This window comes from Nomascus leucogenys, chromosome 22a (assembly GCF_006542625.1).
Source record: "Nomascus leucogenys isolate Asia chromosome 22a, Asia_NLE_v1, whole genome shotgun sequence".
Lineage (NCBI taxonomy): Eukaryota > Metazoa > Chordata > Mammalia > Primates > Hylobatidae > Nomascus > Nomascus leucogenys.
The window spans coordinates 79,045,484-79,061,057 of record NC_044402.1 but is presented as its reverse complement, the minus strand read 5'-3'; the positions used below and the strand labels follow the sequence as shown (position 1 = coordinate 79,061,057).

The 15,574-nt window shown below is 33.6% G+C and overlaps 1 protein-coding gene across 1 annotated transcript in view; it reads left to right on the top strand.

Moving 5' to 3' along the window:
- TTN (titin) overlaps positions 1–15,574 on the top strand; it is a 278,608-nt gene that overhangs the window by 156,939 nt on the left and 106,095 nt on the right. Inside the window, exons 199-220 of the mRNA XM_030802350.1 lie at positions 95–169; positions 605–718; positions 2,027–2,095; positions 4,332–4,412; positions 5,324–5,398; positions 6,017–6,100; positions 6,531–6,593; positions 6,853–6,942; positions 9,217–9,267; positions 9,814–10,215; positions 10,372–10,650; positions 10,900–11,175; positions 11,311–11,450; positions 11,772–11,898; positions 11,993–12,256; positions 12,538–12,804; positions 12,945–13,208; positions 13,295–13,434; positions 13,573–13,699; positions 13,825–14,091; positions 14,205–14,471; positions 15,306–15,572. Of these exons, the coding sequence (XP_030658210.1) occupies positions 95–169; positions 605–718; positions 2,027–2,095; positions 4,332–4,412; positions 5,324–5,398; positions 6,017–6,100; positions 6,531–6,593; positions 6,853–6,942; positions 9,217–9,267; positions 9,814–10,215; positions 10,372–10,650; positions 10,900–11,175; positions 11,311–11,450; positions 11,772–11,898; positions 11,993–12,256; positions 12,538–12,804; positions 12,945–13,208; positions 13,295–13,434; positions 13,573–13,699; positions 13,825–14,091; positions 14,205–14,471; positions 15,306–15,572 (3,789 nt within the window). The remainder of the gene's footprint in view (positions 1–94; positions 170–604; positions 719–2,026; positions 2,096–4,331; positions 4,413–5,323; positions 5,399–6,016; positions 6,101–6,530; positions 6,594–6,852; positions 6,943–9,216; positions 9,268–9,813; positions 10,216–10,371; positions 10,651–10,899; positions 11,176–11,310; positions 11,451–11,771; positions 11,899–11,992; positions 12,257–12,537; positions 12,805–12,944; positions 13,209–13,294; positions 13,435–13,572; positions 13,700–13,824; positions 14,092–14,204; positions 14,472–15,305; positions 15,573–15,574) is intronic.

The window sequence follows — 15,574 nt, the reverse complement described above, 5'->3', positions numbered from 1 at the left end:
TTTTGTGACTGTAATCTTTGCATCAATGTGAAATTTCTATGAGTCTTTTTGAAGAACTTTACAACCTCATATCCTTTGTCAACATTCTTTAAAGAACGTGAAATTGAAAAGTACATTAAACCTGAAGAGCCTGAACCTGAACCACAGCCTGAAGAAATACCAGTAAAAGGTATTCAATCCAGTGGAATTAAATCTTCTTTATCATATTCTTTCTCTTGAAATGTATACGGTTTATGTTGTTGTACATATGTAGTACGTCTGTTCCCATTTGTATGTAAAGTATTCTGTTTTAAATGTGAGCCTCATTCTTAGGTTTCCATGTAACTTGTACTTTCTCTCATGTCAGTTGTGGCTTGTCTGGATGCTTTGTTTGTTGTTATTGGTGCCTTTGCTGTATTTCTTATCATCTGTGTAAAGGGTTGATATTTTTATGTTTTATGTTCTGTGTTTTATGTTGGATACTGGTATTACATACCTTAAAAAGTAAACTTTGTACTTCATATATATATATATATATATATATATATATAATTTCTATTAAATATACTACATATCCACATGCTAACATATACATATACTAACACCTCTGAAATACTCTTTCAAGAACCTGAACCTGAAAAGAAGGTTATTGAGAAACCAAAACTCAAACCAAGACCTCCACCTCCTCCACCTGCTCCACCTAAGGAAGATGTGAAGGAGAAAATATTCCAACTTAAAGGTAAAAAATGCCACTTCCAAAGTTTTATTAGCCTGCTTCAAACTTGTATCCAGCTATCTGAAATGATGCTTGCAAGAAATATATGACTTTTAGAAGTGTGTACTTTCAGACATGATTGTACTGTGAGATTGCATAGAGCTGTGTCTTCTGCTGCCCCATGGTTCTTGGGTTGCTTGTCATGCCATGCCTGCTGCTGCAAAAGTCAGAAAGTACATTGATAGCATCATCCGGGATATCTGAATGCAGGCGCTGTCCAATTAACTTTCTTTTGTGGAGTGGGTGAGAAAGAGTTTTCTGATTTCAAAGCCTGATTGCTATACATATCATTGGGATCTTATGCTTAAGGAATGTATAAGAAATCTTTGCAAGATATTTTTAATATTGCAGCAACATATTTACATAAAAGCCAAAACTTTGTTCTTAAATAACTACATGTGCTTTTAAATATATTACAAGTAATATAGTTATGATTTCCAATAGCTGATATGTGCCTATATATCATGAAAGGAAAGCATATGAATGACTTGTTACTGTTCCCCCATCTTTTTTTTTTTCTTGCAACTTAAACAAGTGTTCTGTGTGGTTCTCAGGGGAGCTGGAAAGAGTGGTTATGAAGACATTTGGTATCCAGCATCTCCCTATTATTAAACTTCCCTTCCCCCTTCTTATATTTTGATTTTTCTGTGAATTGACACAGTGTTACTTAATTTTAAAAATATCAGTTTCTTTAAAAGCTGAAATAAACCGGCAGAAACATATTATTCTTATTTTAATAAAAAGTTGTCTTGCGACATCATGTAATTCCCCAATCTAAAATTATCTAGATGTAATCTTAGATATGCATTTTCCCCATACAGACCTATGTATCTTCAAACCACAGTTTTCCAGCATAAGACATTGCTGCTGGTGATTCCTGCCCTCTACAACCCTCATAGCCATTAGGGGGACCTTCTGGCACCTCTCGAAAGGCCACCCATCTGTTAATTGACACTCCATGAGGACACACACATAAATACATTTCCCTTAACGTAAAATGTATGCTTAAAGGAAAATTTCTTCCTCCTGCCAATAACAAAAATTGTCTTCTTTCTCTGCTGGTCTTGAATTAACTACTGAACTTTGGAGTAAAACTGCAGTCTGTTTTCATGGTTCGAATGCTGCTTGTATATTCTTTGAAGGCTGTTCTTGGCTGTTATTAATGCTTTCTGGTTATAAGCAAAGCTTGGTTTTGATTCTTGGAGTAGAAAGTTAATCACTTGCTTCAGATTAAATATACAAATAACAAAAGTAAAATCATATTCTTTAAAGCTATTCCAAAGAAGAAAGTTCCTGAAAAACCTGCAGTTCCAGAAAAAGTGGAGCTCACACCTCTGAAAGGTATTTCACAGGCTGAAAAATACATACTTATGTAGTAGCCCTTTTCCTGACTCCTCGCTCTTTCTGCCTCCATCGAATGTTCTGTTTCTCTTTTTCAATGATCAGAGAGTAGTCCCATTCATTTCTTATATTTCTGTGGCTTTTATGGTCCTGGCTCATGAGTGTGGCTTCTTTTGTCTCCCATCCATTTCATACATGTATAGACATGGTCTATCTTTGTCTCATATGCATATGTCTTCTTGCATTTTCCTAAACTTAAAAATAACAAATTTTACTGGTTAGCCAAAATTGATATCAAGAGACGTATGAGATTAAAATGCTGAGAGCTAGTAGTAAACTGTTTTGACATTTCACCTGACATAAGAATTTTAGCCAATGTAATAAGCACTAAAAATAAGTCCTATCTTCCTTTTATATTATTAAGGTTATTTGTAGGGATTTCCTTAGGACTTTCATGTCACTCTCTTCTCACTGGCTCTAAGGCATTCTCTGAGGTGTACAGAACTCACATTTCAGAAAAATTTCCTTATTACTGTAGGTAATTTTTCAAAGTGTATTTTTCTGTAAACACTATTTTCCCTAGTAAGGTCTCATCTAAAATTAGACCCTAAAGAAAACTAAATGAATTATAAGAGTCTAGAAAACATCTATCAAAAATAAACATATTTTTTCTAGTGGGTAGTAGTGTTCCGTTCAAGTAATCAACACATTCAGACCTAGAAGTTAAGACTGTTTCTGGTCACTCTGAAATTTTGGGGAAAAAAGTCACCCATGTAAATATACATTTCCTGATTTCATAAAGAGGAGATTACAAAATAATGTTATCATGGATATTGATCATAAACATTAAAATAGCACATAATCACATATAATGACTTTAAAAATAATAGCTACAATGTTGGGTTCTCAAACATCAATAAGATTTTTAAAATAAAATAATAATATGAAAAATGCACAGATATATTTTCACTATGTCCATTATATCAGTAAAGAAAATCTATATTATGCCTCCTTACTTTACATTAATTAGATGCATGTGCTTCCTTCTGGGTTTGAGCAATAAAAATAGTTATTAAGAAGATTGGTACCTCTAAAATAGTATTGAAGGCCAACACAATTTATCCTGGATAAAATATGTAATGTTTAACTTTAAAATTTTTACTTAAAATATTTGACACTAGAAAAAAATGATTATTCAAAACAAAATACATATTTGCCTATTGTAGGTTTAAATTTTTGAAATAAGAGTTAAGCAGTTATCTTTATCACATAAAAAACCATTTAATGAATTGCAAATATCTTGTTTAAAGCCCTAAATAGGAAGTTTTATAGAAATATCTAAAAATTCAGATTTCTGATAGTGAGCAAATAGTTACATGATACAAATAAATACCGTTTTAAATCAGATTTTAATTGACATTAGTAGAGAGGAAAATGGTTTAATAATCACCACGTGTTCCTTTCTTTCACCATTCAAATCTACGAGGGCCATGATAGCAAAAGAGGTTGCTCTATAAAATAACATCATCCACCATGCTCAGTATTCGCTGTAGACGCAAGAGGAAATTTTGAATTCCTTGCATTCCTTAATTTGAATGAATTTAAGAACATTTTCTTATTCATGAAAAATGAGCTCCCAACACCAGCTTTGAAATTTTATAATTCTATAATTTTAAATATTTTATCCAGCATTATTTCAAAAAGGAAATCTTAAGAAAGGATACTCTTTTTCTGTTCAGAAAGTGAGATATGGCCCTTCCCCAGCATCAAAGTCACAAACCGGAACCCTTGGCCACCTTCTTCCCTCAGTGGAGAAAACTGAATGATGGCATTAACACTTGCCAGTATCATTTTCATACATTTAGTGGTTGGGTAGATAACATCATAGAGTTGGACAATCTACAATTGCAGTTTGGGACAAAGATACTGTCAAGAACCCTGTAATTTGATGAAAGATTCATAAAGTCAATATAGAGCAACATCCCCTACATCCATTTAAAATGAATACATTTGCCTGCAGTTAATGGAATTGAATTTCATCACAAGGCTGTATAGATATTTGCAGAGGAGATAACTTGAAATGTATCATTTAAACTTAAATTCTGTGGTATTTATATGCAGCAAAAATTGTTACTTAATGCACTACAGTTAACTAGTTTTAGGAGAGACATTTTTCTTGTTGAAATTCTGTTTTTATATAAATTCACTTCAAAATTTGAAATCATATTCTTTTAAGTGCCTGGAGGTGAAAAGAAAGTTCGCAAATTACTTCCTGAACGTAAACCTGAACCAAAGGAAGAAGTTGTTCTGAAAAGCGGTATAGTATTTTTCAACCATTCTGTCAGCGTTAAGTATATTTTAAAAATGAACTTGAAAGCTTACAAAATGTTTCTGTCCTTTGGTTTTCTTTGAATTGGTTCGCTATTTATCAAAATTTGTTTGTAGTTTCATTGAAAATTAAGAAAAATGTCATTTCCAAATCTTTTTTTTTAAAAAAAGACAGAAATTTTGTGAGCATTCACAGTATTTTGAAATTTAAAATGTTAATGGACATAACTAAGTTGATAATATTCTAAACTAACAACGACTATGACTGCCATTTTCATAACCAAATTATGTAGTAAAGTACACTAAACCTATTAAATACCTTACATTAAACTACTTTAGCTTAAATTCAATATTCAGTTTTAAAGTGTGACACAGGATCACCACAACTAATAAATAACATTTTTAAAAAACTGAACATTTCTTTCTGACTAATAAAATATTAAAGAATGAGAAACAAGATAGTCAAATGAAGAATTAAGTTCTAACATTGTCTTCACATAGAATTACTGATTTTAAGGCTACATTTCTTCAGATATCTCTGCTTAAGTAAACTTTCTACTTATTTACATACTCATTAAATCATTAACATTTAATTATTATTATAATTCGTTGCTATTCAAATTATTCATTTTGTGTTGGAGCTGTTTCTCCCACAGACTTGTCTCAGAATAGACCCTCTATCTAGATAGAAACAAAGTAACTTTGAGTGCTATTATAATTAACAACTTTTGATTAAAAAAAAAAAAAACACTTTTAGTGTAAATGCTTATTTTCCAGGGTGCTAGGTAGCATGCTTTTTTTTCATTTTCCTTGCTTTGCACATTATTTGCATTTGTCAAGCTTGTTCAACATCTTCATTAGTTTCTCTTGGTTTACATATAAACCTTTTTGTCTTTAAAGTTCTAAGAAAAAGACCTGAAGAAGAAGAACCTAAAGTAGAACCTAAAAAACTAGAAAAAGTTAAAAAACCTGCAGGTAGGAATCTCAGTGACAATTTGTAAGATTATCTTTTAACAAAATGGACATTTAACAAAAGGTTTATCTTGTAAACATAAATGAAATTAGATGTAAACATAGCTTCATATTTCATCTGTGATGTAGTCTCTGTTTTCCATTGTCTGCTTTCTGTTTAAATATTTTTATAGTAATTCTCAAATCCATTCACGTATTTCCCTGCATTTCATTCTTATCATTACTTTGCAACTTAAGTTCTTCCAGTAGAAATGACTGAAATAATCAAGTGGCTATTCATGGGAGGGTGTCAGCAAAGGTTTCATAATCTGGGGGCTTTTAAATGGGTTGGTTTTTATCATTAGCCTATTCACAAAGGGTGTAATTATTGGGAACTATTATAGAAGTGATCTAGAAGGAGAGAGCTATGGGGAGTGGAAGACAAGTGGATGGAATAAAAGGAAGAAAAATAAATGGAAGCAGAGTCAAGAAAATAAAATAGAAATTACTTGATAAACTATAAGGTTTTTTAAAAAGCCATCCATAGAGTTTTTGAAAAATAAATCTGAAATACTTCAGATGAGTTGCTTCCTAAATATTCAAATATTAACACTAAAAAATAATATTATCTTAAAGTACCAGAACCACCACCTCCAAAACCTGTTGAAGAGGTTGAAGTACCTACTGTTACAAAAAGGGAAAGGAAGATTCCTGAACCAACAAAAGGTACAAATCTACTGTCATTCTTAGTTGTCTCTAAAAATGCAAATATGTATCATTTAAAATATCGTTACATTGACATCAAGATTTGAACACATGACCTTAATCTGTTAATCACATATGGCTTAATTTTCTTTACCATCTCACTCTCATATGCAATTGGCTAATGATTACTCAGTTGCTAAATAAGTTACCAGAAAAAAAATTGTATTTATGGGCAATGAGATAAATAACAACATTAAAACCAAGAACATTGCCTTACTATATTTTCCAAGTATTTTGTTTAAAATGAAAACTAATCAAATACTTGATATGATAATTATATGTATATAAATTCTAATATCTTCCAAGATATGTGGGCTTAATTTTGGTTTTGACTTTGTGAAAAACTTCAAAAATCCTGTAATAATCTGCCCTCTACTCTAAATTATTTCAGTGCCTGAAATCAAGCCCGCAATACCTCTCCCTGCACCTGAACCGAAACCAAAGCCTGAAGCAGGTGAGCAAGCTTATCCTCAATGTCAACAGCATATTCCTTCTTGATTCACACACATAGCATGTACTTAATAAAAGATAGTAGGTGAAAGTCAGTATGTATCAAATGATTTCTAACGTCTCAAAATGCTTAACATACTATTCTCTTAAAAACTAGTTATTCAAAGATTTCAAAATTATATCAGAAGAGGCAAATAAGCTACCAAATAAGCTTTTAGGAAGTGACACATTGATACATTAATGCAACGGACATCTCTCTACAGAAGTGAAAACAATCAAACCACCTCCTGTGGAACCTGAACCAACCCCCATCGCTGCCCCAGTAACAGTGCCGGTGGTTGGAAAGAAAGCAGGTATTTATCCTGTAGCTTTATTTTGCTAGTTTGTTTTGGTGACTTAATAAAAGTATTCACACTTGATTAAAATTCAAGCCCTGTTTATGCTGCAACATAGGTATCATTTCAACTTCGGAGGTTTATGATAAGTTTCTACCTTTTCTTCATCTGATATCCTTTATCCATCTTGTCTCTTGCCCAGTGGGTGAATATTGTGCCTTAATTGGAATGTACATTCCTGGGTTGCACCATTTCTTTCATATGCTTTGCAGATTAAGTAATGAATATGTTTGGGGCTGATAAAAACTAATGAGACAGGCAGAGACCCTGTAAGGGTATACATATAAGAATCCCTTGAAGCTTCAAATTTCCCTTATACCCTATTGGAACATTTTCTCTTTTTTAAAAAAGTCTGTATATTGGGATAATGTAAAAGTTCTGGAAATGGATAGTGTTGATGGTTGTACAATATTGTGAATGTATTTCATACAACTGAATTGAATACTTAAGAATGGCTAAAATGGTAAATTTTATGTTAGGTATATTTTACCACAATAAGAAAGAAAAAGAAAAAAGAGACTCCATATTTCAGTCTTTTAATCTGTATAAGGAATTAGATCAATAATAATTTTCTTAAATGTTCTAACTTAATGGTATAGATATCTCAAGTCCAAACTTAAAGCACCTATTAATTGTATATGAACTATTTAGTATAGTTCATCATTTAAGTGATAATTTGAGATATAATTGATCAAAACTGATTTGATGTGTAATTGATAGTCATTGATAAACACACATCCTGACTATTTGCCCTTTGGCTCACTATCTGGGTGATGAGATCATTCATATCCCAAACCTCAGCATCATGAAATATATCCACATAACAAAACTGCACATGCATCCCATGAGTTTAAAATAAAAGTTGAAATTATTCTTTAAAAAAAGAAAAAAACAACAAAACCAAAAATAAAACAAAGTAAATTTAAAGTGGAGGTGGGGTGGGGGAGAATGCATATATTGATAGTTTTCTAAGATGTGAAGAATCTAAGATATTCAATATAATGCCTTGACAATTTGTTCCTATGGAAAAATGATCATCTCCACTGATAAAGCACAAAATCAAAAATTCAGGGTGAATTTAAAAAAAAGAGAACTATTTGTTACATTCCACAATGAGATGTGCATAGCCCCTGGGAATAGCATTTAGAAATATCCATAATAGTTTGACAGAGAAATTTTTTAATTTAATTTTCTGAACCTAATAATAAAAATTGGCTTACATCTTTAATCAATCAATAAATAAAACTATTCAGAAAAATTATATTATTTTAGATTATTAATTCAATAATTATATAGTCATTTTATATTTGTTTATATATTTTTATATAAATTATTTAGAAATTTTTTTATTTAAAATTATCTCAAAATATTTGGAGTTTACCATGTTTAATGACATGGAAAAATAAACTATATTATTTTGACAGTAGTTTAATTTTTAATATTTATGTGATATTTTGTTGCTGATGTTTATGATTTGGGCATATTCTTTTAAACTTTTATAATGTTAACGTAGTACTTTTATTATTCAGAAAAGGATGATGAATTGCTCTTGACTAATTAAGTATGTATAAAAATAAAGCTATTCTCAGCTATCCTGGGGGCTGAAGCTAGAGAACTCATTCCACAGTTTATACTGTCCCTGTATTAATAATGGAATCAAACTCTAAATGTCAGAACTCTCTTGCTTCTGCCTTACTTCATTGTCTAAGGGAAATCTTCAGAGAAACTCATGCATGTGTGGTACATGGACTCTTTTTCCTTAGTCTTCCCTGAATTTGTTTGTCTGCCCAATTTAGACATAAAAAGAAAGGCTTTTGGTAACTTCGCAGCCATTTCCCTTTTCCCTACACTGATTTCTTATTGACAAAATCTTATTTCCTTGGTTCACATAATCAGGACATACATAAACATATAAAATACTTTGCATAGCTAGGCAGGAGCAAAACTTTTCCTCACAAGGCAACAGTAAGCCTTCCAAAAATGGGAAGAGAATAAGGCACTTGCTGAAAGAATTTGTTAATCCTAAATATGTTGGCAATTTAGCTTGAGCTCTTAAATCTCAGAATATGCCTTCCTGGAAATATGATTATCCATAGAAGTCATATAAATGAAACCAATTTCTCTTTATGCATTAATATTTATAATGGAGCATCAGTCACCCTCCATGGTTTACTGTTAAACATGAAATAAGTCTGAAAAGTGTTTAAATGCTGAGTTTTATTTTTATTTCAGAAGCCAAAGCACCTAAGGAAGAGGCTGCCAAGCCAAAAGGTCCTATCAAAGGTGAGATTCATTTTTCTAGTACTTACATTGTAACCTTCCACTCAATTTCCAAAGTTCATATTCAAGGGGAAAAAATTTTCAAAATTCATAACGATTTTTATTTTTTCTAATTGATTCTACTAAAACTAGCATGTTTTCTGATATTTCAAATAATACACTTTTAGTATTGTGTAAGGAGATATATATATATAAAACCAACTATATTTTAGCATAGCGAATCCTATAAGTTCTTAGCTTCATTTTTCATATGCATGATATTTATACATGGCAGATACAATAATTAGACATTAATCTGGCTATTTTATACTTCAGATTAAAACTTGAGAAAAGGAACATTTATTATTCATGGATTCCTTATACCAGCTCATTTTCCTGTCTGAAACAAAGCAGTACAAATTCAACTGGCCTTTCAATTGCCTGGTCTTTAATTTTCTGTTCTTGTCTTCTAATTGCTTTATGGCTGGTTTTATCCAGCAGGCAGCCAAGTACGAACTTTCTGACTCCTAAGGAGATGCCAAATCAACTTTTTATTTTACTTTGAATTAGGTGTAGCCAAAAAGACTCCTTCACCAATAGAAGCCGAAAGGAGAAAGTTAAGGCCAGGGAGTGGTGGAGAGAAACCTCCTGATGAAGCCCCATTCACCTACCAGCTAAAGGCTGTGCCATTGAAGTTTGTGAAAGAAATCAAAGACATTGTCTTGACGGAATCAGAGTTCGTTGGCTCCTCAGCAATCTTTGAATGTTTGGTCTCCCCTTCCACTGCAATTACAACCTGGATGAAAGACGGTAGCAATATCCGTGAGAGTCCCAAGCACAGGTTTATTGCAGATGGTAAAGACAGAAAGCTGCACATCATTGATGTTCAACTTTCCGATGCTGGTGAATACACCTGTGTTTTACGTTTGGGAAACAAAGAAAAGACCTCCACGGCTAAACTTGTTGTAGAAGGTAATTTCTAGTCTTCTGAACATAATCTATATTAAACTTTAATGTAACAAACCTTAGTAGCAACTTGCATTGTAGTTTTACAGAACCTCTTATTTCCAAGTTTTATTTCATTGAAAATATTGTATTTATTGAAATATATACTGAAATTCTCCACAGAACTTCCTGTGCGTTTTGTAAAAACACTGGAAGAGGAAGTCACAGTGGTCAAAGGACAGCCACTGTACTTGAGCTGCGAGTTAAACAAAGAGCGTGACGTGGTCTGGAGGAAGGATGGCAAGATTGTGGTGGAGAAACCTGGCCGAATTGTGCCAGGCGTCATCGGCTTGATGCGAGCCCTGACCATCAATGATGCAGATGACACAGATGCTGGAACATATACAGTTACTGTGGAAAACGCCAACAACCTGGAGTGTTCATCTTGCGTAAAAGTAGTAGGTTAGTACTTTCCTGGGAGATTTCGTTCTGCTTATTATCACACTAAGAAAATGGAAGAAAGGACCTCGTTTCCCAGTATTACAATATCAGAAATCTTGTACCTAAGAGGGGAATAACAATATATCCTATAGTGGATTAATTATGCCCAATTTTGTGAAATTTTTCCTATTCCTGAAATTTACTAAGGAAGCTAATGTATATTACTTGTTCAGATCTTAAATCATTTTTTCTGATCTTATTTTCATATAGAAGTCATTAGAGATTGGCTGGTGAAACCTATACGAGACCAGCATGTGAAACCCAAGGGGACAGCTATTTTTGCCTGTGATATAGCAAAAGATACTCCAAACATTAAGTGGTTCAAAGGATATGATGAAATCCCTACGGAACCAAATGATAAGACTGAAATACTGAGAGATGGAAATCATCTATTCCTCAAAATTAAGAATGCTATGCCAGAAGATGTTGATGAGTATGCAGTGGAAATTGAAGGAAAAAGATACCCTGCAAAGCTGACACTTGGAGGTATAAAGTGTTACCTTTTATTCGAAATATAAGTTTTGTGTATGTGTAAAGCCAAATAACACACCAAAACACATACAAGCAAAGCATTGTTGGATTGTCTAAAGCATTATGTTACTTCATCCCTGACCAATACAGAGCGTGAAGTTGAACTGCTTAAACCAATAGAGGACGTTACCATTTATGAGAAAGAAAGTGCAAGCTTTGATGCAGAAATCTCAGAGGCAGACATTCCTGGACAATGGAAACTGAAAGGAGAACTTCTAAGGCCCTCACCTGTGAGTAATTTCACATTTTAAATTGTTAGTCATATAAAATAACCACATCTTATATTCAGGATCTATATCCTAGATTCAGGTTGCTTTAATAATAATGAAGTTAATAATAATGGAGTCTTCTAAAGTCTCCAAGAAGGAAAGAAATTTTACATATCATTTGGGGACAACTTGAACAATTTGTGTAAAATGTTATGACAGGGAATTTTCTGCTTACTTTTATTAGTAGTAATTTCTTAAACTCTGTAGAAATCTGTATCTGAAACATTTCTCCTATAGGGAATTTATCTCTTTCAAATGGTTACTAAAACTATTGTTTTTCAGACTTGTGAAATCAAAGCAGAAGGTGGAAAACGCTTCTTAACTTTGCACAAAGTCAAACTGGACCAAGCTGGTGAAGTCCTCTACCAGGCCCTTAATGCAATTACAACTGCCATTTTGACAGTAAAAGGTATGGGGCTTTTAGAGTTCAGGGAGGGGCTCAACTTCATTTCACATCCCTGTGCATTCTGAAAAGCCTCATTTTCTTAATGTCTGATTTTCAGAAATCGAACTTGACTTTGCTGTGCCCCTGAAGGATGTCACTGTTCCAGAAAGGCGACAGGCTCGATTCGAATGTGTCCTCACCCGAGAGGCAAATGTTATATGGTCCAAAGGACCTGATATAATCAAGTCATCTGACAAATTCGATATCATTGCTGATGGAAAGAAACATATTCTTGTTATTAATGATTCTCAATTTGATGATGAAGGGGTCTATACTGCTGAGGTGGAGGGCAAGAAGACCTCAGCTCGGTTATTTGTCACAGGTAAGTGAGCTAATGAGATCTGTGACATCCCATAAAGGCATGCAAATATATGACTTTAAAGATAGGATGCCAAGTTCTAAAAGCTATGATAATGCATCACTAATTAACTTTCACAGTGTTACCAAAACAAACCCCTTAATTTTTTTTTAGTGGAGCTCTATTTGGAAAGATGAATAAATAAGTGCCATGTGAAATGGGTCCCTTTTACTCAGGCAGATTAGAATGGAATCTTTCTGAAGGTGAATTGTGTTTCTGAGGCATTATCCATGCTTGCATTTCAGGTATAAGACTGAAATTCATGACGCCTCTTGAAGATCAAACAGTAAAAGAAGGTGAAACAGCAACTTTTGTATGTGAACTTTCTCATGAAAAAATGCATGTAGTCTGGTTCAAAAATGATGCCAAACTCCATACAAGCAGAACAGTACTCATCTCTTCTGAGGGCAAGACTCACAAATTGGAAATGAAAGAAGTGACACTGGATGATATATCTCAGATAAAAGCTCAAGTCAAGGAGCTGAGCTCCACAGCACAGCTGAAGGTCTTAGGTAAATGTAACCAACTATAACCAGATAGCCAGTTTCTGAATCATGGGAGTGGGGAGTAATAAAATATTTTGCAACCTTTTACTCTTTAATAAACTTTAGTTTTCACATTCTTCTAATTTTATGCTAAATGTCTTTTACAGAGGCCGATCCCTACTTCACTGTGAAATTACATGACAAAACTGCAGTGGAGAAGGATGAGATTACTTTGAAGTGTGAAGTGAGCAAAGATGTACCAGTGAAATGGTTCAAAGATGGTGAAGAGATTGTCCCTTCACCCAAATATTCTATCAAGGCAGATGGCCTGCGCCGCATCTTAAAAATCAAAAAGGCGGAACTTAAAGATAAAGGCGAATATGTGTGTGACTGTGGCACAGACAAGACCAAGGCAAATGTTACTGTTGAGGGTGAGTTGCTCAACAATGTAAAATTTACCCTATCTGAATCTTCAGTTTATTAGTTCAGTCACGCTAACAAAACTGTATCATTTCAGCTCGACTAATAAAAGTGGAAAAGCCTCTGTATGGAGTAGAGGTGTTCGTTGGTGAAACAGCCCGCTTTGAAATTGAACTTTCTGAACCTGATGTTCACGGCCAGTGGAAGCTGAAAGGACAGCCTTTGACAGCTTCCCCTGTAAGTCAAGATTAGCTAATTATGTAGGAGAGGGGTTGCTTGGTTGTGTAGGGTGAAAAAAGGCATAAAATATCTTGATGATTTGTAGGAATAACTATATAAATGATGTTCTTTCTTTCTAACCCTCACTCCAAACAGGACTGTGAAATCATTGAGGATGGGAAGAAGCATATTCTGATCCTTCATAACTGTCAGCTGGGTATGACAGGAGAGGTTTCCTTCCAGGCTGCTAATGCCAAATCTGCAGCCAGTCTGAAAGTGAAAGGTATGCTCTACTTGTCAGCCCCATTTTTGTATTTTCTCTGCAAGACTTCCTGATACACCCCTGCATTGATCAAGGGTCATCAATGGAAACGTATTCTGACTTCATCCACTGTCCACTTCTTTCAGAATTGCCTCTTATATTCATCACACCTCTCAGTGATGTTAAAGTCTTCGAGAAAGATGAGGCTAAGTTTGAGTGTGAAGTATCCAGGGAGCCCAAAACATTCCGTTGGCTAAAAGGAACCCAGGAAATCACAGGTGATGACAGATTTGAGCTTATAAAGGATGGCACTAAGCATTCAATGGTGATCAAGTCAGCTGCTTTTGAAGATGAAGCAAAATACATGTTTGAAGCTGAAGATAAGCACACAAGTGGCAAACTGATCATTGAAGGTAAATAGTTCTATCAAATAGTCCACCCCAAAATCATTTTTTTTTGCCTTTAGTTTTATATTTCTTCTTTAAAGTGCTTCAATTAATAAGTTCTTTCTTTTTTTTCTTGATAGGAATCCGGCTCAAATTCCTCACCCCTCTCAAAGATGTAACTGCCAAAGAGAAGGAAAGTGCTGTGTTTACTGTGGAGTTATCTCATGATAACATCCGAGTTAAATGGTTCAAGAATGACCAGCGTCTACACACCACCAGGTCGGTCTCAATGCAAGACGAAGGGAAAACTCATTCAATCACATTCAAAGACCTGTCTATTGATGACACCTCCCAAATTAGAGTAGAAGCTATGGGGATGAGTTCAGAAGCTAAACTCACTGTGCTTGGTAAGTGCATTTTAAATTTTAATTTTATTGCATTAAATTCAACAGAAATTTGTGGAGTATCTATTCTAAGTGTTATATTGCATGAAAGCAGCCCAACTCCTTAAGAAGCTATCACATATATAATCAGGCTTATTTCTCAAACACTTTACCTTCATTACTGTAAATTAATGAAGATTCTAGCTTACAACCACAAAATAGCCAGTTAAAAGCCAACTTAAAATTCTTCATTAATTATTCAGCCCTGTCATGTTTAAAATAGGAATGTATAAATACTTTCTATCTCTTCATTTTATCAAAATTATTTCAGAGGAATGTTTTTCAAGTTTCCCATAAGAGAAGATATTACATAACTTACATTAATAAGCCTCATTGTTTTTCTTGGCCACCTAATATCAACAAGATTAAACATGAAGGCTAACATATATAGACACGATTAAAGGCAAACTATTAATTGATTAAGAAAAACTAACAATGTGAGCCTGAAAGTTTAAAAGTAAACTAGACACAATAGAGTTGCTAAGAAATTAGAAATTTATCCAAATAAAGGAGGAACACAAAATTGTATTTGAAGCTAAATTTCACAGTCTTTTTAGCTACTGTTAATAAAATGTTTCAAAATTCAATATGAATGGATTAGATCTTGATAAATCCCATGCACTGATTCCCTTTCTAATATTTAGAGAACTTTTGAACATAAACAGGTTAAATGATTGAACACTTGACACAATTTTAAAATATAGTCAGAACTCTGTGAGTTGTGTCTTAAACTTTCCAAGAGATTGTCATTTCCCTAAGGTGATTAATAAAACTTTTTCACTTATACTTTACTTGCAGAGGGAGACCCATATTTTACAGGAAAACTTCAAGATTATACTGGTGTAGAGAAAGATGAAGTTATTCTACAGTGTGAAATTAGCAAAGCAGATGCACCAGTGAAATGGTTTAAGGATGGGAAGGAAATAAAGCCATCCAAAAATGCTGTTATTAAGGCAGATGGCAAGAAACGCATGTTAATCCTAAAGAAAGCCTTGAAATCAGATATTGGACAGTACACCTGTGACTGTGGGACAGATAAGACCTCAGGAAAACTTGACATTGAGGGT